Genomic DNA, 21,621 nt, shown 5'->3' with positions numbered 1-21,621 from the left:
CATACATTACTTGTGAGTAGTACCATAATGACCGAGCTCGATAGCTTCAGTCGCTTAAGTGCGGCCAGTATCCAGTATTCGGTAGATAGTAGGTTCAAACCCCACTGTCGGTAGCCCTGAAGATGGTTTTCCGTGGTTTCCCATTTTCACACCAGGCAAATGCTGGGGCTGTACCTTAATTAAGGCCACGGCCGCTTACTTTCCACTCCTAGCCCTTCCCTGTCCCATCGTCGCCATAAGACCTATCTGTGTCGGTGCGACGTAAAGCAACTAGCAAAAAAAAATTACCATAATGTGTGGAATGCCATGAGTCTACCGGTATGTTACTTTTGGTTAGTACCGCTACATGAGAAATATCATGGTTCTACTTTACTGGAGACACACACCATTATGAGAGGCCGTTGACCTGGAATTTGGACCCTTTTAGACAACAAGCATCGATTCAGGATTGTGGTTTGGAAGCAGTCCCTTGGTTAATAATACTATTGTTTTAAAGATAGTTTCAGGGAAGGTGAGGCGTTGTGGGTCGGATCCACTGATTAAATTCATAATCATTGTTCGTCATCTTTTTGAATTCTAGTCAGTGGCTGAATTTTGAATTTTTAAATTGTCATTACAGTTTGTCTCATTTCATATCATTAGGGGCCTATGACCTAGATGTTAGGCACCTTTAAACAGGCATCATCAAACTTAAAAGAAATGACTTGGTTTCTTTCTCCACTGACAGGTTCAATTGCAAGGTTCTATATCAGATGTAAGCCACTCAGACTTTGAATTTAATGTGTACTTAACTAGATTTTATAGCTCAAATTTTGCAACTGATATTTGATTTTATATTCCCTCAAGTGGTGTAGAACTCTTTATCTGCATTTCTTGGCCTTTTTTTTTTTGCTTCCTTTTTAACCAGTTGTCCCAGTCATTGTCTTCAGGATTTAAGGGCTTTTCTTTCTTCTCAGAATCTTCTTTTTCATCATGGGAACCGTATTAACGTAAATAGTATAGTCATATTGTGTTCTTAATACAACATTTTTCCCTTGTTGATCTATTTTTGCATTTTGTGTCATGGGAGATTTAATACTGAGCTTATATCAGTGCTTAAATTTCATCCCATTTTTAATACCAACCTCAGCATCATGTCTGCAGATTTCTTTCCTTTTAATATAAAGTTAATGTTGGGATGCTTTTCTGAATAATTATGTTCATTTTAAAGGATACATCTTTTATTTTTCACTCTTTCAGAATCTATACAATTTTGTTGTACATTTTCATTATATTCACAGGCTTCATCAGTGAAAATGAGGAATGAGTATAGTTATGGTATTTCAGTGATCATTATTTTGGTTAATTTTTAAGCAGAGTTAATCCATATTTGATTCAATTTTGTAAAGAATGTTACTGAAAATAATTGAAATGTTTAATTATGGGCTATTTTTTTTTTTTTTTAAAGTACCTTTTGAATCCCCATTTTAACAAAGTAGGAGTGCCTGGTATTGATTCTAATTTATAGTGTATCTTTAAAAATCATCTGATATTTTGAAGAGCCTTCCTTTGTTGACTTTTCCATTTTCTTCCTAAATAACATTATGTACCTTGTAGGAGATTTATTATGAATGTAATCTAAGTGTTCTGAATTTGATCCTTACCTTCAAATTCAAAATTTAACATGTAGTTCTAGTATTTTAAGTTATTTCAAATAGCAAAGTGCACTTTGTCATAGTACTATATTTACTTGTGTATGCTATGAACTCTATATTTCAGAACCTACTTATAGTAAATAATAATAATAAAATTTTCATTTGTTTAATAATTATTATATACACACTATTTGTAGCAGTGAACTGAAATATTCATCCCAATATATACATACATAGAATATAATATTAAGCATTGCTCTGTCTGATTTGCATTATCATCCTCCTGCTGGGTTGGGGCATTTATGGCACTTCTCCAGTCCTCTCTCCTTCCACCTCTCCTCTTCCATCATTTGTCCCAGTCCAGGTTTCTTCTCCTTGCACTCCTCTTTATCCAGTTGATCCACGTTGTTTTAGGTCTCCTGCTCGCACTCTTTCCTTCAAACTTCATCTGTTATTCCTTCCTCTTTATATGTCCAAACCAGCTTAGTTTATTCCTATCTGTTCTTTCACTTTGGTTTTTCACATCTTTGTTTCTCAGTCTGTCTTTCCTTGTCCTTCCTATCATACTTGTTAGGTATTTCATTTCACTGGTTTGAATTCTACTCCCCCCCCCTACTTGTCATTGTCCAGGTCTCAGCTGCATAGGTCAATATGGTTGCATAATACACTTTGTACATTATCTCATTTCACTTCCTTGGTACAACATTTCTTACTCTGGTAGAATGCACTGCTATGTTGCACCCTCTTGCTAATTTCCATGTCCAGCCTTGTATTCTGCATTAACTCACTCCCTAGGTATTTGATACTGTCAACAATTTCAAGACTTAGACCACCAATTTTTGTAATGCCTTTCCCTTGTCTTTCTCCTTGTCTTTCTGCAGTTGGCATACCCAGTTCATTGCATAAAGTTGTTCTTGTATTTCTTTGCTGTTTGTACCCCAGACCACAATATAGTCTGCAAATAGCAATAGCTTCATTTCCTTATTCCCATATGATTTCTTAGTCTCCATTACAATTTAGTCCATAACCATTAGTTTAGTCCATAACCATTAGAATCAAAAGAGGCGACAGCACACACCCCTGTCTTTGGCCTGTAAATGGCACCACAATGTGAGAAACACCATAGGTCTACATCACATGTGCGTATTACATTACCTGTGAGTAGTACCATAATGTGTGGAATACCGCGAGTCTACGCTAGTTTTGATTTGTACCGCAACATGACAAATACCATGGTTCTACTTTCCTAGTGATAAGTACCATTCTGAGGGGTCATTGACCTGGATTTTGGACCCCTTTAGACTACAAGCATCTTAGATTTAGGATTGTGCTTTAGAAGCAGTCCCTTGGTCAGATTGTTTAACGCTATTTTCTGGGAATGTGGGGCATTACAGGTCAGATCCACTGATTGTTTTAAATTCATACCCATTCATTCTTCATAATCACATTTTGAATTCTGGTCAGCGGATGATTTTGGACTTTTAACTTGTCATTACATTTCGTACCATTAGGGGCCAATGACCTAGATGTTAGGCCCCTTTAAACATGCATCATCCTTCACTTTCATTGTTTCACCTTCTCATTCTACCAAGGTGTTTCCTTTTCTTTCACTCATCGATGTTCTACCACATGCAATCTCTGCCCCACTTAAAAATGTTATTTCAGTCTCTCCAGAAATTCCTTCTGTACAGTCTCATCTTTTAATTGCTGCGCTTTTATTTTAATAGCTTATCTCCTTTAATTGTTCTCCTTTCCCCACTCTCATTTTTGCTATCACATCTCTATGATCTCCATTGAAGGCTTTTCCTGGTAAAGGTGTTACATCCATCAACTGTCTACAATTTGTCCTTTCCACCAGAAAGTAATCAACTGATTTTGTTCTTCTGTCACCACAGCCATATCTTGTAATTTTCCTGCTGTTTCTCTTCCAAAACTATAAAATGTTTGAGACGTCTGGATGAAAGTTTATGCAAATGTGTACGTACACATATTTTATTGCTTGCTTCCTTTTCACAAATTCTGGCATTTAGTATGTAAATATGTAATAAGCATAAGACCATTGTATTTAGTATTTGATATTAGGTAATTTAAGTTTAGTATTAAGTTCCATTGTTAATATATTTCAGACTTGACCTTAAGATTAGTATTAGGCTGAAGATGCCCAAAACTAAGGCCAAACATGTCCCTAACTAGTGTTTATATTTCATGTAGAATTTAATCACTACAAAATATAATTGTATTGAATAGGTGGACACAGCAATTCTATTCAAGAAAGAATACTTACGACACTTATGTCGCATTATAAATGCAGAATACTGGCTACTGGTGGGCATAAATCAGTCACATCCTCTCGTCACATCTCGATCGAGGCACCCAAGCATAATCTTCATCCCCTTCCATCCACAAGTTCCGGTTGGGACCTTCAAAATAAATACGTGCTGAAAGGTGCTGCTGTCTGTCCTAGTGTGGTAGTGAGCAACTAAATGGACTAGCCATGGCTAGGCCGGAACATTCTCCTCACTGCTGAATCGCCATGATTCAACCGAATTAAATTGCCTGATATGCCCTCATGATAGTTCAGTTCAATTCAAGCACCAGAGTTCAGGTTCAGTAACCAAAATGAGTTGATCACTCAACAAAATATACATATAGACATCAGCAAAACAGAAACACAAGCAGCAAAAATATTTACAACACTGTTAACAGAGGGTACCAAATAGTTTGACTGGGTCCTCATCCATTATTATGCCGTAAGAAATTAAGAAGAAATGAACTACGCGTGTGCACACACTCTCTCTCTCTCTCTCTCTCTCTCTGCCGGGCTGAGTGGCTCAGACGGTTAAGGCGCTGGCCTTCTAACCCCAACTTGGCAGGTTCGATCCTGGCTCAGTCCGGTGGTATTTGAAGGTGCTCAAATACGACAGCCCCGTGTCGGTAGATTTACTGGCACGTAAAAGAACTCCTGCAGGACTAAATTCCGGCACCTTGGCGTCTCCGAAGACCTTAAAGAGTAGTTAGTGGGACGTAAAACAAATAACATTATTATTATTATTATTATTATTATTATTATTATTATTATTATTATTATTTAATCTCTCTCTCTCTCTCTCTCTCTCTCTCAGTTCAAGTCACAAACACAACACCATAATTATACACCCTGAAATGAACAAAAACAAATATTCCCATGAAACGTACACATTAGTGTTAGCCACAGTGATCCTGTTTAGTGTTCAACAGGTAATGGAATTAACTTCTTAACAGGTCGTTTAAAAAGACCACTGTTTGTTCTGATGGTAGCCACTTGTGAGAGTCCATCCTTCTCAGGGTGAACAGTCTCCACCACAGCCAACTTCTAACAAAGAGGAGAAAGATTGTTGTCCTTCAGAAGAACAACTGTTCCAGTAGCTAGGTTCTGCTTGGGACAGGTCCATTTCTTCCTCTGCTGCAGTGAATTCAAGTAATCGGCAGACCACCTCTTCCACAACTGCTGCTGCATTGCCTGGATACGCTGTCACGCAGACAATCTGTTGATGGGCAGGTCAGTAATGTGTGGCTCAGGAATGGTTGTAGGGCGGGCCATCAGTTAGGAAGTGAGCAGGGGATAATTGTCATTAGGGTCATATTGGATAAGGCAGATAAGGGGCGAGAATTAAGACATGCTTCTATTTATGTAGTAAGTCTACATAGCTCCTCAAATGTTAGTAGCGCATTACCCGCAGCTTTTCTCAAGTGGTATTTCACGGACTTGATAGCTGCTTCCCAAAGTCTGCCAAAGTGTGGAGAGCTGGTAGGTATAAAGTGCCATGTGATGCCTTCCATCACTAATGAACTCCTTATCTCTTCACAAAAGCTGGTTGAAAGGAATAGTTTTTGCAGATCCTGTATTCTTCTGTCGGCTTCAATGAAGTTACTGCCATTATCACAATAGATGGTGGAGCATTTTCCATGTCGAGCTATGAATCTCCTCAGGGCTGCCATGAAGGCATCAGTAGAGAGGTTACTCACCACCTCCAGGTAAAGAGCCTTGGTAGCCAGACAGATAAACAATGCAGTGTAACTCTTTGTTGTCTATTTGCTTCTTACGTTTCCCCTCTTGACGAAGAAAGGTCCAGCATAATCAGCTCCTACATTAAGAAATGGGCAACTCTCTTGCACTCTGGTCACCGGGAGCTGTCCCATCAGCTGTTGACGCCTTGAATCTAAAACAGGTTAGACATTTGTGGATGACTCTTCGAACAACTGCCCTGGCTGTGAGAATCCAGAATCTCTCTTAATGATGCAATTTCTAATTGAGCATCTGCATGCAAAAGCCTAGGTTTGTGAAAGCATGTTGGAGAGGAAGGACAAGCTGGTGCTTAGTATTGTAAGGTAGATTTGCATTTACAACTCTTCCTCCTACTCTTGGTATTCTGTTGTCATCTAAGAAAGGATGTAAATCTGCAATTTTACTGTTCCTTGAAATGCAGCATTTAGTCGAGATTGGCTATCTCTTGGGCGTAACACACTTATTGTGCAATTTTGATACAGGAATTGAAGACTATCTGCAGCTCTTGTGCACTTAATATCCCTAAAATCTTGTCTTGAGGATTGGCACTATTGTGAATGAATTGCCAACAATATGCAGTAACTTGAGTCAGTTGGGACAGTGACGAGTACTTCAGCATAAATCCGTCCCAATTGGTACCTAATCAACATGATTACAGGAAGTATACTTCAGGAGTCAGGTAGTTCCTCTTATGCATGGGACGAGATTGTGTCTGGCCACGATTCAGTGGGTTTGGTTAACGAAGGTGGCCCGTGCTACCACAGGTTCATACCTTGTAGTTGTCCTCGAGCAACACCTCTGGATATTAAATCTGCTGGATTGCAACTGGTAGGAACATGTCTCCAATTCTGCCTTATGAGAGTATTCTTGAATTGAAGAGACTCTGTTGGCCACAAATGTTTTCCAGCATGTATCAGGAGGTATGATTCAGACTAAGACAATGGTGGAGTCCGTCCACAGGTGCAGCTTGCTGACTGGGAGAGACAAAACTGGATGGGTCTCGTGGAGTAGTCGGGCAAGTAGTAGAGCTCCACATGGTTCAAGTCTTGGTAGTGTCAGTTTCTTGACCGGTGCTACTCTGGAGTTAGAACATAATAATCTGACACAGGTCTTTCCCCTTTGTCAACAGACCGTACATAAAGACAATCTCCATAAGCTCGTTCTGAAGCATCAGATAAACCATGAATTTGCACATTAACAGGGGGTTCCTTACATATGACTAACTGCTCAGTATAAAATTATCTTACTGCCTGTGGCTGAAAGTGAAGTTCTTCCCATTTTCTGACTAATTGAGATGGGAGTCTGTCATCCCAGTTCAGATTGACTAGCCAAAGTTTCTGCATAAAAATCTTTTAAGAAATTACCAATGGACTGGCAAACCCAAGTGGATCAAATATTGATGCAAAGACAGATACGACCTTTCGTTTGTTTACATGAGTTTCAGCATGATAGGGACTACCTGAATACAGATTGCCACAAATGAGAAAATTATCAGTTACTGGATGCCATAATAGGCCTAAAGATTTCACGCTAGTGCCTTCATCAAGACTTAAAGGGAGCTGGATTTCCCAGTCCTCTTCTGAAACTGCTTCCAGAATTGCTGGGTGATTTGCACACCATTTTCTGAGGTGAAATCCTTCACTCACTAGTGAATACCATATTTGCGGATATAATCCTCGCACCCTAATTTTAGGAAGGCTCATTTTGAAAAGAAAAAAAAAAGAAATGAAATAAAATTCCTTCTATCGAAAGAGTAATGTAGGCATAAACTAACATTTATCACTCTACGAGGTCCACGTGGTCTTTGCGCAAATATGAACGTGAAATTTTACGGATATAGCTGCTTTGCCTAAGATGATAAAAATACATCACTGCTATGAAATACATTTGCCATGAAAATTAGCAAGTAGGTCTACTTACATGACAGGTATTTCATTAATCTGAACTTGCAATAGGCTTGATTCTCTGTAGATCAGAAGATTCATTGTATCTTGTATCACTAGAATCCTATTAAATTACTTAAAAATTTGTCACACTCCACGTTTAAAACACGTCTCACACGCGGTCTCTATTTACTCGGATAGTAACATGACCGGTGGTGGATAACTCCGTGTGCAATGTAAACACTTGAAACGCACACACTTGCGAATTCGGATTTTAGTTTTGCGATACAGTAAAACCTCGTTAATTCGAAGTCTTTGGAACGCAGAAATCGGATTTCCAATTACGTGATTTCAAATTAACTGCCAACTTGTAATTCAGACATGCGAACCCTCGCCGCGTCACAAAATATTCTAATACCCATTACTGCATGCAATTAACATTGATTCACTTTCACTTTTGGTGGCAAACATGACCTCACGCAACGAGAGAAAAAAATACGATTCAAGGACAAAGACAAAATTATGCTGGCTCCCCTGTGCAAGTGCTTTATTTTTTTTAATTTTTTTTTGGTTTACTATACTGCTTGAATTTTTATATGCCTTGTACAGAAAGTGCCAGGCGCCCTTAAAACATTATGGCTTATCGAACTTTCCTATGACGATGAGTGGAAGTCTTTCACTTCTGTCTGTACTGTGTGTACAGTATCAAAAGTCCGTTTAGGCTCAGCATTAAAAAGGGAAAATGTGCAGTTTCATCAGCATTGGCAATATTGTTCGGTGCGTATGAATTGATTATAATTATGAGCTACGCTTTTTCGCCAACTGTCGGCTTCACTAGTTTTCACGGATTCTGCTTCTCCGCACATTGCCTGCTATGCTATATTGTGGCATTCCTTAAAATGCTGAATACAAAAGAATTCAGATTTCACTCGGACTTAACTATGAAACACACTATAGACACACCGAATTGAAGGAAAGTGCAGAAAGCTACCCCTGCACATTCCGGAAGACGCGTTCTATCATGACGCGGAGAAATGTTGAATTTAAATTACTCTGTAAAATGCTACCTTTTAAAATGTGAAGGCAGTTTAGAATTAAGAGTCTGAACTGTTTTCTGTTTAAATATGACGTGGGGACAGTTTTCTTCCATCTACGGTTGCACAAAGCATAATTGTTCACTCAACATCAAAAACTAGGTGACCCAGGCGCGTGTTGCCAACCTTGATGCAAATAAAACCCGCACCCCGATTTCGTGCCTCAATTTTTTTTAGTATGCAGGAATTATTTGCATAAATACGGTAATTTCAGGCTGCAACTGCAACTGAATAGCATCCTGGATATTGTAACAGCTGCTTACTAGATCAACAAACAAACAAACAAACAAACAAACAAACAAAAGAAAAAAAAATCCTGCAAACAACTTGTGCTGCTCTGGGGAACCTCTATTCATCATCTTCAGCAAGTTGCTGCAGGTATCTGGTAGCTAGGAAGGGTGCTGCTGTACCATATGTTATAGTTCAGTTCATAGTGACAGGGTGGGTCCTTAGGAGATTGCCTCCAGATAATCCATTGAAGTTTCCTATCGTATGCATGAACCATGACTTGCCGATATATTTTAGCTATATCTGCATTGAAGGCAAAGGTATGCATTCTAAATCTTAGAATAATAAAGATCCTCCTGTATTGTCATTCCAACCGTTAATTTGTCATTCCATGAAATGTTGTTAGAAGTTTTAGCAGATGCATCCAATACAACCCTAGTTTTGGTAGTTGAGCTACTAAGCTTAAAAACTGGATGATGGGGTAGATAATAGCTTCCACCTTCATTCCCTGGCTGAGTAGATGTATCCACCTTAACCATATGCCCCATGACCACATACTCGTGAAAAAAAATTACAGTACTCGTGCTTAAGTGAGGACTTCCTGCTGAAATCCCATTCTAGTTGAGTTAGTCTTGACATGGCATGATTGAAGGAGTTGCCCAGAATCTCAGGTTTCTGCTTGGGGGGTAAGCAAACTATAAATCTACCTGTAGCATCCCTAGTTGTATTCTCTGTAAATTGCCTTTCAGTGGCTCTCTTCTCTTCTCTTGTCATGACTGGGGATGTAAGCTCTTCTGTTTCACAGAACTGCTGTAGCTGTGTCTCTAATCTGTCCTCAGGCATAAAGAAACATGCGGTTAGAGTAAGACATTTCTTTTCCCGACAATGGTAATGTCCAACAGTAATCCATCCTAGTTCAGTGTCTTGAAGAATAGGATAATCTGGTGATCGAGTTCTGCAACCAGGTTTCAGTAATGAAAAATGTTCTGCGCCTATTGACAATTCATTGTCGCTTGGCTGGAAGAACTTGGGGTCAGCAAGTTTCAAGTCAGTGGGCAAGCTCCAATGCTCATGCTGAATGTAACTACTGGGCCTGTTACCTGTGATATGTGGAAAGACAGAGCAAGTCATACCCGCAGTGAAGTTACTTACAGTGGATTGCAACTCTAAATAAACATTGTACTTCGACTGAGATATAGAATCATTTACAGTATGTTGCTGATTGGTACGGGATTCTTCATTTTCTTAAGGCCTAATTTCTGTGCTAGACTTTCAGTGCAAAGATTAACCTGGCTGCCTCTGTCAAGTAGTGCCCCGGAGACATGCATTTGTCCCCTAGAATATAATACCTTGACCATCGAAGTAGACAGCAGAACCCCTGCAAGGTATCTTGTATTGCAGTATGTGTTAAAGGAGTTGGATGCAGTTTGATGGTCTGTACCTCCCTCGCCACCTGATGGATTATGTAATGACACTTATGAAACATTATAAATACAGAATACTGGCTACTGGTGGGCAGATGCCCTCGATAAGTCGCATCCTCTCATCACATCGCGCTCGAGGCACCCAAGCATAACCATCCTCGTCCCTTTCCATCCACACCACTTCCGGGTGGGACCTTTAAATAAATACACACTGAAGGGTGCTGGTATCTGTCCTAATGTGGTAGTGAGCAACTAGTTGGACTAGCCATGGCTAGGCTGGAACAAAATCTATAAACTATATGAAAAATTATCCGCCTAACTAGTTGGCCATGTGGTTAGGGGTGAGCAGCTGTGAGCTTGTATTAGGAGGTAGTGGGTTCGAACACCACTGTCAGCTGCTCTGAAAATGGCCTTCCGTGGTTTTCCCATTTTCACACTAGGCTGTACCTTAAGGCCACGGCCACTTCTTTCCTACTCCTAACCCTTCCCTATCCCATTGTTGCCGTAAGACCTATCTGTGTTGGTACGATGTTAAGCAATTTGAAAAAAGAAAAGAAATTATCCTGGTTTGTTTGTTCTCCTCTGCCATATCAGCAAACTGTATATATGTAAATAATCTCTGCACCCCAATTGTAAGAAGGGAAATTGCGAGGATTGTTGTTGTTGTTGTTCAGCTTTTAATATTAATTTTGAAAACTGTGAATACTACAATATAACAATGTCTGGTCTGCTTTAGCAATTTGTAAGAGCAAATACAAATTTCTGTGTTGCAAACTGGTAATAAGTCTGTTAAGATTCACAAATGTCTGGAGATTCACAAATTTTCTTTGTAGTAGGCTGAGGTGTAGTGCAATGCCAGTTCTCCTATAAAAACTAAGTTATTTAATTCAAAAATTTGTGTATGCAACCAGTGGCTATCCTTACAATCCATAATTTGTAACTTTTGCTTATGCTATGGCTTTTAACACACACATTTCACTCCTGACCATATACCTGAACTGTCTCTTTGCAGTCACATAATGGCATAGCCTGTTTCTGATTTCTGGAAACTTTGCTTTTGTTTGTGAAGTGTCCAGTGGTTTGTCTATTCCATATGAGCTTTATATTTCTCCAATGACATATGGAACTCTCGTCCACATCAAACTGTCTTCCCACAGTGCAATTACCAATTTGCTTTTCCTTTTCAATAAAATTGAGCTTTTCTTTAGCTGTAAATGACCTATAATTGACATCCTAAACACCTGATGCTACTTCAACTGATGCCATGCAAATGATGCAATATAAATACTTCTCGCTTTTGGCGGGAGCTTATGTACCAACAGAGTGGGCTTCCAAATTTCTGGATGTCGGGATCTCTGCACCAACCTCAACACAAATAATACCCACACTCCAAGTATCCGCTGCCAAATTAAAAAAAAAAAAGTGAGTATTATTTGCATATACACAGTATTATATATTTCCTTTCATTAAAGGAACATTTTTGGCAGGTTCGATCCTGGCTCAGTCCGGTGGTATTTGAAGGTCCTAAAATACGTCAGCCGCGTGTCGGTAGATTTACTGGCACGTAAAAGAACTCCTGCGGGACTAAATTTCGGCACCTCGGCGTCTCCGAAAACCGTAAAAGAGTAGTTAGTGGGACGTAAAACAAATAGCATTATTATTATTATTATTATTATTATTATTATTATTATTATTATTATTATTATTATTATTATTATTAAAGGAACATTTTTCTGTAAAACCGAAGCACCACTTAGTATCTGAGTTATCACATCAGGAGCTAAGCTCATTAATGAACAGAACCAGTTAGGATTTGCGCATATGCATTACGCCCATCCTTCAGTTCTACAAATCATTCATTGGCTGAGTAAGTTTGTCCCTTTAATTGACCAATGTTATATCCTCTGTGCAATGCACACACAAAATTCCTTACTTATTTTTTCTGAATTTTGAGTGAAATACACAAGTAACTATGGTACTTCATTACAGAATTATATTGTTTGTATATGAATTTATATGTTTTTAGTGTAGTATTTTAATGCATTGAATATTTGTTTTCATGTTTCCTTCATGTTCTTTAATAGGTAGTTGGAATCATGCGAGTCAATGTGGAAAAAGTTCTTGAACGTGATCAAAAGTTGTCTGAATTAGATAACCGTGCAGGTGAGGAAGCATTTTTAAATTTTCTGAATGCTTACAACCTGTACCTGATCCAGATGTTGGCTTATAACCTTGGTGGAATGTATTGATAAAAATGGGAAGGGAATCTCTCTCCACACTGATTCTTTATGCTAAGAAAATAAATATATATATATATATATATATATATATATATATGCCTGTTTAGATCATTTCAGTGAGATCTCTCTTAATGGCTCATCAGAACAAAATGCAAAAGACATTCTGGAAAAGGACCTTGTACATATCCAATAGAAGTGTATCCCTTTTTGTGGTAAAAGGATGCCAGCATTAGTCTTTGAGATTAGACCAATGCAAATGTGGCCTAATTTTTATAGGTAGACATCCATTTTAGAAAGATCAATACCAATTTGTTAAACTTATGAAAAATGTTAAAATCTCTAATGTCCAGAACTAGAGACTTCAGTTTCAGGCCATACCATACAATGCTTGAATTTCATTACGCATGTAAACAAAATCTAGAGATGCTCAGTCTTTCAACAAATATTACTACACATCTCTGGCTGCTACTTTCTCTTTCAAACTGTATAATGGCATACCTGCTGTTCTGTATTGAGCAGACTAAGAATTGGTCAAAGATGAAGTAGGGATGTATTTGTTCATACTGTATTATTGATAACAGTTGATCGATGTACCATTCTTAGCTCTTCTTGAAGTAACATCTCGTAAATTTTTACAATTTTAAAAATACTATCATGAAAAGATACAAACTGTGCTCTTTTTTTTTTTTTTTTTTTTCCACTGTAGACTGGTATGACTTTCAAAGTGCCTCCATTAATACTCTTTATTTTTTAGTCCAACCATCCTCCTCCACTCACGTCACGTAATTCACACGCAGTTTCATCCTCCATGCTTCCTCTCAACATGGCCTTTATTGCCTCATGCCAATATTCACTTTTGCTTGTACTAGCAGTCATTCTGGTAACTTTTTATGTCTGTATAGTCACTCCAAAAAAAAGCCAAATGGCATTTTATCAGACATAATTATCAAAATATAATTCACCTCCCTTGTTGATACAAACGCTGTGAATACCCACAACAGCTGGACTGAGTGGCTCAGACGGTTGAGGTACTGGTCTTCTGACCCCAACTTGGCTGGTTCGATCCTGGCTCAGTCCGGTGGTATTTGAAGGTGATCAAATACGTTAGCCTCGTGTCGGTAGATTTACTAGCACATAAAATAACTTCTGCGGGACTGAATTCCGGCACCTTGGCATCTCTGAAAACCATAAAAAGTAGTTCGTGGGACGTAAAGCAATTATTATTATTATTATTATTATTATTATTATTATTATTATTAATACCCACAGCAAACATATCTATAGGTTCAGTTGCTTCTGAGAAAAGTGTACCTCTGAGGAACTTTCACAATACAATGTGCTCATTCTGTTTTTGAGTGACTGTACATAAGGCATCCCAGGAACATCCATGCAGCTCCTCCCCACGCTTCACTTATTCAGCAAAGCTGGCCTGAAAACATCGTGATCTAAAGCTAAACATACTTGCTTCCTTCTTTAAAAAGCAATAGGTGGCAACCATCGTGGAAGAATATACTTCCAAAATATTTGAAATTGCCTGCATTTACTCCAGTTTCATGTTCCCTAACTAGCATTCTACCTCTTTGGTTTATTTCCATCTGATATCACATAATTCTTGGAAATACAGATTTTCATATCATACTTCATTGTTTTCCCCAGAAATTTTCGTCAGCCGGGTGTCAAAAATGAGTATCTGGGCGGAAAATAGGGCATAAAAATGGATATGATGAAATTTCAGTTTATTCCCCTCAGGGTATTAATATTGGACAGGTAAACATTAAGTGCAAAGTTAAACTATTTTAGTGTTATCACAAACAAGACATAACAAAGTATTTTGAACTTCTAGTGTTCCACTGTTTGTTCATAATCATGTAACAGGAGGACATACCATTTCGCTGCTGTGGAGTGCCATACGGGTTTGTGACATCGTGGGGAATCGCATGCGATTCCACGCTAATCCAGGCACCGCTTGCGCATGACAGTGTGTGGCAATAAAAGCTAAACATTTAAACTCCAATGTAATTGATGCAATTATTTTGACAGTAATGAAGATTTGTCATTTAAATAAACAGTTTTACAATATTTAAAATTAAATTTGGAACACACGACAACTCAAATACCGTATGCTGTATATTATTATGGAACTAGCCCATATCTAGGTTATGTTAGCCGGGCGGTCTGTAAAAACGGCAGCACTGGACTTGCTGCATTTCTTTTAAAGTTCTTGCATGCTTGTTTTCAGGTCATTGACAAATCAGATCTGCTTGCTTTGAGGGCCATTCAAAAATAAACGAGCCTGAGGCTATAAAATGAAAACCTGTACCATTTTTTCAACAGTATTGCCCAGCACTGTTGAGGCACTAGTCCCACTCTGACACAGGGCGGTAAATGGCTGTCTCGTAAAATTCCTGGGGCTGCATTATGAACCAGTTCTGAACGTACTGCTTGATGTCGTCCAAGGTGAATTTTTTGCCTCTGAGCCTTCAGCAGCTCACAAAAAATGGCATAATTGCAGGGAGATGGGTCTGGATTTTATAGGGGAGGTGGGGGGGGGGGGGGTGACTGAGGACCTCCCATCTGAATGTTTGTAAGAGCTCCTTGACTGAATTTGCTGTATGAGGCCTTGCATTGTCATGGAGCAGAGTGATCCTGCTGGTGAGCTGTCCTGGTCGTTTCAATTTGATTGCTTTGTGAAGGGTGGTCAAGGTTTTGTGACTATTGCTACGCATTCACCATTGTCCCATGCTGCAGGAAGTCCATAAGAAGGTCAAAGAAGCTGAGCATGACCTTTCCCACACTTTTGCGGATAGCCTTGGATTTTTTGGGTGACGGCTGCTTCCACTGGAGAATTGTAGTTTTGATTCGGGTTCAAAGTGATGACACCATGCCTCTTCTCCAGCGACCACTAGTGACAGGAACTCGTGCCCTTCCTTGGCGTAGCGGAGCAGATGTTCAAGACAGTCCCATTTGACATGTTTCCTGTGCTGGTTGAAGACTGTGAGGCATCCATTGGGTGCACTTTTTGCAAAATTTCAGTCTGTCCTTAATGTAGGCACAAACAATTCTGATGCTCACTCCAACCTTTGTGGCAATAGCTGCTACCGTAACTCGCCACTCTTGCATAATGATGGCATCCATCTGATGGACAATGGCATCAGTAATGTTGTGTGGCGTTCCAGACTGTGCATTATCGGCCAACGACATTAGTCTTCCATGAATTGGTTGTGCCACGCCTTGACCCTTGCAACGGTCACGTTTTGCTCTCCCAACACTTGTGCCATTCATCGTTGAATTTCCGTTCCCTGCACTCCTTTCGCTGTCAGATAATGCACTACACCCCGTTGCTCTTCTTTTGAAGTCTCCAATTCAGTGTTTTCAGCACTATTGAGTGAAGTGGACGGTCAACGTGTGTACATACTCTCTCTGGCATCACGTGGGTGTGCGCCTGTGTCCCTCTAGCGGCGTATATGGAATCTCGGCGTTCTTATTGGGACTGCCTGCACCTTCTTCCGCAGGCAATGACATTACGATCCTTTCAGCGGTTTTCATTTTATACCCCCTGGCTTGTATCTTTTTGAACCAACCTCCTAAGTTCCTGCCCAACTAAATTTCATCCGGTTTATAACCCTTGGTAAATGATCCATGTAGACTATGAACAACAGGGGATTTTACACTGTTAAAGATGCAGTTAGAAAAGGATAAAAACTGAACTCTTGTAAGCATCTTCAAATACATACTCCTCTGTTATCAATGCTCATTGTTCCCTGATTGTCAGTGTAAGTACCTTGAATATCTATTATAACATACCCATAACCCCTCAGTATGACCAATATATTTTCCCTTGGTACTGTATGCATTCTCTAGATCTGCAAAGCATAAACCTAACAGTCTTAATTATCTTGTTGCATTTATCATGTTGTTTAGTACTGGTCCTGAAAACTCCTTGGTATACCAGTTGACTGCTGCTGAGCCTTCAGGCTATGGGGTGTTGCAATGGTCACAATGACAAATCCTCTCAGCTGCTATTTTTGGCTTTCAGGACCGGGCATCTGACATACTAGCTGGAGAAATATCTTGCGAGTTGTTGCAGTCTCTCCCGTTTCATGGCTCAGTAATTGCTTTTGTCTAATCACAAGGTACTTTATCCAAATCCTGTGCTAACCATATCACTCTAGCCAATGTTTTTCCTGCCTTCACATTATATTACTCCATTTCTGGTGGAATTCTCATCCAAAGAAATTCCATACTTAAACATTTCCTTTCACGTTTAAATCTTCAAATTATTCCCTTGGTCTGTCCAACACTTCTTAGTATCTGTTTAATTTGCCTGACTTATCCAAAACAATATTCAGATTTTTTCCCCTTTCCTTTGTTTTTTTATTACATCTTCTCATGATTTCCTATTGTATCCTGTAATGTTTTTCCTCTATAATACACTGTTCAGAAAAAAAAAAAAATTGGTCGCATGTTTTGATGTTCCTAACTACAATGTATGAATGCATAGTGGGATGGGTTTGGACTATTCCAGCAATAATGTCCTGTTTACATAAGAGGGCTACACTGTCCGGATGTTTGAAAGGCATCACTTGAGAGGTACGAGTGCCTCAATTCGAAGTGTGTGTGAAGGTTGGTTGAGGTTCAGGAGTGTAGTGTTTACAAGTCATGGCTGATTGTATGGGCTGAGGTAGGCAATGGAGAGAACAGATGCCATTGACGGAAGCCATTTGTGCACTTGCACTGCTCCAAGAAGGCTACTTGCAGAGGTATATTGCCACAATGCTAAGAGTTGCTCGAAATATAATGTACTGTCTGTGGAAACTTTTACAAGAGACTGGAAGTGTTACCAGGTGCCTTGGCACGGGCCTCCAAAGGAAAAGAACATTGGGGTCTCATTTTGTGTGTTGATAAGCTCTCCAGAACTGGCAAATTTCAACAACAGTACTATAGTTGTAACTACAGCAGGCTTCTGAAATAAAAGTTTATGACCAGTCAGTCAGAAACAGGCTTTGAGAAGCCAACTTAAAATCCAGATGATGTGCTCAAATACCTGCACTAGACAGACATGACAGGAGACAGCAGTTTGCTAGAGATCTGCACTGACAGCCAAGACCTGACGTTCTATGTTCTTGGATGAATCAAGTTTTGCATTATATTGTTCAGACGGTTTTCTGCGAGTTTGGAGAAGACTTTGGGAGTGATTTTGTTCCACAGCTGTGAAATCAATTGTTGTATGGAGGTGGTTCTGTTATGATGTGGGCAGGCTTAAGTCTTGACATGAAAACTGATCTCCCGACCTTTTGCAATAGATCCTTAACTTCTCGGCAGTACATTGATGAGAGCTTAGTGCCATTTGTGAATCTTTGTGCAAGGAAACTTGGATGAAACTCTGTATTTATAATGCATGCATGATAATGCTGGAGCGCATAATGTGGTCATCATTCAGAGATTCTTGCGAGAGCACCACATGCAATGACCAGAAGTCGCTACTTGAATCTGATCCAAGTCTAGGACCAACTTGAGCAACACATCCGAGCAAGAAATCCATCCTGTCAAACACGAAGTCCTTGAAGACACCCTTTTGAAAGAGTGGGGATGTCTACCTCAAGTGATTGTGCGGTGGCTTGTCAAAAGCACGTGAAGGGATTGAGAAGCTGTTCTACATGCTAGGGTTGGCAATATGAAGATTCTTAATTACCACATAGCCATATTGGTATATGGCCAAGGACTACCTTGTGTATGATATTTTGTGCAATAACATTGTGTGTTGAGTGTCCAAAGAATTTTTTAAATTTCATTTCAGTTCTTAATTTCACAAAGAAGGTTCATTTTCATTGTGTTTCTATTTTGATTTTGGTATTTTTACGTGCCAGCCCCGTTGCAGCTCCCTTTGGTACTTCCAGGAAGGGGCTGGTGACTCAGACGACCTGGAATCTCCCAGCCAGCCTGTGGGGTGGGGCCGGCCTTTCCGTGTATTGTTCTTGGTGGCCGGCTTACCTATGAGTTCCTTGGAGATTCAACGGGAATGTTCTGCCTGTAGCGACATCGTGAAATTTCGGGATCAAATCACACGAGCTATAAAAAAAAGGGAGGCTAGGTGTGGACAGACAGAGTTGGACTCCTTGGGGGAGTCGGTGTTACACTCAGTGAGTTGGGGGTTCAGTGGCTGGGCTGAGGGCGACAGAGATGTTGGCTATCACCAGTGTCCCACCGAGGTCTGAACGAGGAGCTGTTGTTGTGGTGTCGGAGAGACCAGTGTGTAGGTGAAGACAACAGAATGAAAAACTGTACTGTGTGTTCGTGTAATTCTGTGGACTGAGGATCGCCGTGAGCCAGCGAGGAAACACGTTATTGTGAGTGCGAGGATAAATAGACCTCTGTTAATGTTTGCTGTTGTATCGTCCTGCTGTTGAATACTGTCGCTGTTTAGTTGTTCACTGCATGGGACTGTGTGAAGAACTGGACTATCATTGGAGTGGAACCAACGAACAGTCATGTGTTGTATAGCCAGGGGCACTGTTCAAATCCAGCTGTCTATGCATAGTGGCTGTAGGTGGTGACTGGACTTGGGGGGGGAAAGTGAAAGTAAGGATCAGTGTCCCAGGTGAAGGAACGGGCTGGACCCTTGCTGCGCCATAAGGTAGAGAGATTTGTAAATAGACTGGTAATTAGTGTGGTCATTAATAACTGGTTAGAATTGTTTGTTTGAATGTGCGTGTGCGTGTGCGCGCGCGCGCATTTATTAGGTCATCCTGAAATAAATTAGAGTAATGAAACAGATGGAGTTCTATTCGTAACAGTATGTATGCGTATCGTGGAGGTATGAACATGTAAAAAAGTGACCAAATTTCTTTTTTGAACAGTGTATTTCTCTACAATATTTGTTTGTAGTTCTTTTTCTACTCAGACTGAATCACTCCATTATGATGTATGCTCTTCCCATTCCTACAAGCTGCCGTTCCAAAATGTTCACTTGCTACTCCAAGTTCACACATCCCTACTTGCTATTCCTTTTCAAATCCCAGATGTTCTTACAGTTTATTCTTTGGACATTGATCGTCTACATGTACTCCTTTTATTTTCTTATCATGAAAAATTCCCTTATCCAGCTTCACATGGACCTCACTGTCTGCATCTTAACCTAGCAATCCTCAGGTGATTGGATGGTGATTACTAGGGCTCGGATGTTTAAGACCTAAAAATAGCCCGAATAAGCAAGCAAATATGACCTCAAAAGTGATGAAATATGACATAAAAATTACGAAATATGACCCAAAAATTATTAATCAAAATATGGTCATTTAAAAATAAATTATAAATCGAAACGGCAATTTCTGATACATATTTGTTAACTAAATTCTTTATTCTTATTTTAATATTAGTTCTGAATATACATGTGCAGCAATTATTCAGTCTATTATCCTTGATTCATTTATCAAACTTTTGTGAATACATACCTATAGGGTACTAATTTCGCTAAGAGTATCAGATCACACAACATTTTAAAAGTCAAAATCTGCTTGCACCCTGCATTGATGGTTTGAAATACGAGAAAACTAGAAATCAATCTACTTAAAAATATATATTTTGGAACGTTTAAGCCCAGATTTCATTAACATTATTCAGATGCGTTAAAGTTTAAATTGAGCACCAAGAAACAAATTAAGTAGATGTCTTTCAATACATTATGGTAGGGCGTCAGAGCCTATAGTGCAAACTCTCATACCTTTTTCATTCTTCTCCGCGGGTGGAATTGAAGTGTATGACGAGATTCATCTTCAAAGCATCAGGCACGAAAGACTTCTGATTATCACTTAACACATTCTTTTAAGAAGAGAAGCTCCTTTCTATGTCACAAGACGTTATTGGTGCATATTTAAATAATGTTAAATCACTGCTGTCGAGTATGCACTCATCTTGAAGTATACTGGTAGCTTCTCCTCCAAGACCATCATTTATCTTGCACACACTATGAAAACCATAATTTCGATTAAGCACATTTTGAAGTTTCCGTTTTACACTGTCACGAACAGTGTCCGTCGTCTCATCAATAGATATCCAAATCTTATTGTCCGCTACACTGTGTCGTATTTGATTTAGAGTATCTTCAAAGCAAAGCGATAAATAGTTTTTTCGCAGTGTTGATTCTGTAGGAACAGATTTTTTAGTGTATCTCTCCAGGAATTCTTGAAATGGGGATTGTTACCTTGTTTAGAGGAATGTTTGCAGACACCATCATCTCGCAAAGTTCCTTTGGAAAAATCCGAACATCTGTCCATCGCTGAAGATGTAACAGCCTTATCGAATATCAATTGCAGCCTCTTCTTGTCGACATGGTGATGTTCGACATTGCTGCTGTGTTTTGCCGTGTTACGATATTTTTGCACATTCAAACGTTTTTCAGCCACAACTTTCACTGCACACAACTTGCAAAATAGAACTAAACCATCTGTACAGAAATATTCCTCTCCAAGCTTCGTAACTTAACACTAGTAAACTTTTCCTCAGGCATACTGGAATGTGTGCTGTGTTACGATTTACTGTAAACTGACGCTTGTGTAAGTGAAAGGAGGTTAAGGTTCTAATATCTGAACAAAGTCAAGTGAGCGATTACCAGAAGCAATTAGCTCACTGCTGGGACGGGATTTTCTGGATTATTTCTGTTTCTACCTGGGAGACAGAGTTGCCGGGTACAGCAGGTTGGTTAGGGTGAGGTTATGACCTTCATTGTATACAAAGGGTATTCCAATTGTATCAACAGCGTGATACCGAGAAGCAGTTTTGTGAACACTAGTTTGCATTCGGTAAGTTGAAGATGATTTTACACACTTACAGCTGTCGTCAAACCGCCGAAATTTGACTAAAATATGACGTTTCTACTAAAATAGCTCAAAATATGACGTTATGGCAAAAAATAGCCAAAATATGCATTTATATGACAAATCAAAATCACTTAATTGTGACGATAATCACCTGATTTGCACCGAAATCCAATCGGACAAGAAAATGGAGACAAAGAAAAAATAAGACTTTTCCTAAACATCTGAGCCCTAGTGATTACCATAATCAAAGTACCTCC

General features: G+C 39.4%; 1 protein-coding gene across 3 annotated transcripts in view; it reads left to right on the top strand.

Moving 5' to 3' along the window:
• LOC136864301 (synaptobrevin-1) overlaps positions 1–21,621 on the top strand; it is a 281,568-nt gene that overhangs the window by 181,128 nt on the left and 78,819 nt on the right. For all 3 annotated transcript variants that reach the window (XM_067141104.2, XM_067141106.2, XM_067141105.2), the window contains one exon: positions 12,393–12,471. In XM_067141104.2, coding sequence (XP_066997205.2) covers positions 12,393–12,471 — 79 coding nt within the window. The remainder of the gene's footprint in view (positions 1–12,392; positions 12,472–21,621) is intronic.

Source organism: Anabrus simplex, chromosome 2, assembly GCF_040414725.1.
Source record: "Anabrus simplex isolate iqAnaSimp1 chromosome 2, ASM4041472v1, whole genome shotgun sequence".
NCBI classification, from domain to species: Eukaryota; Metazoa; Arthropoda; class Insecta; order Orthoptera; family Tettigoniidae; genus Anabrus; species Anabrus simplex.
The sequence above is the reverse complement of the archived record's forward strand: the minus strand, read 5'-3'. Positions and strand labels throughout refer to the sequence as shown.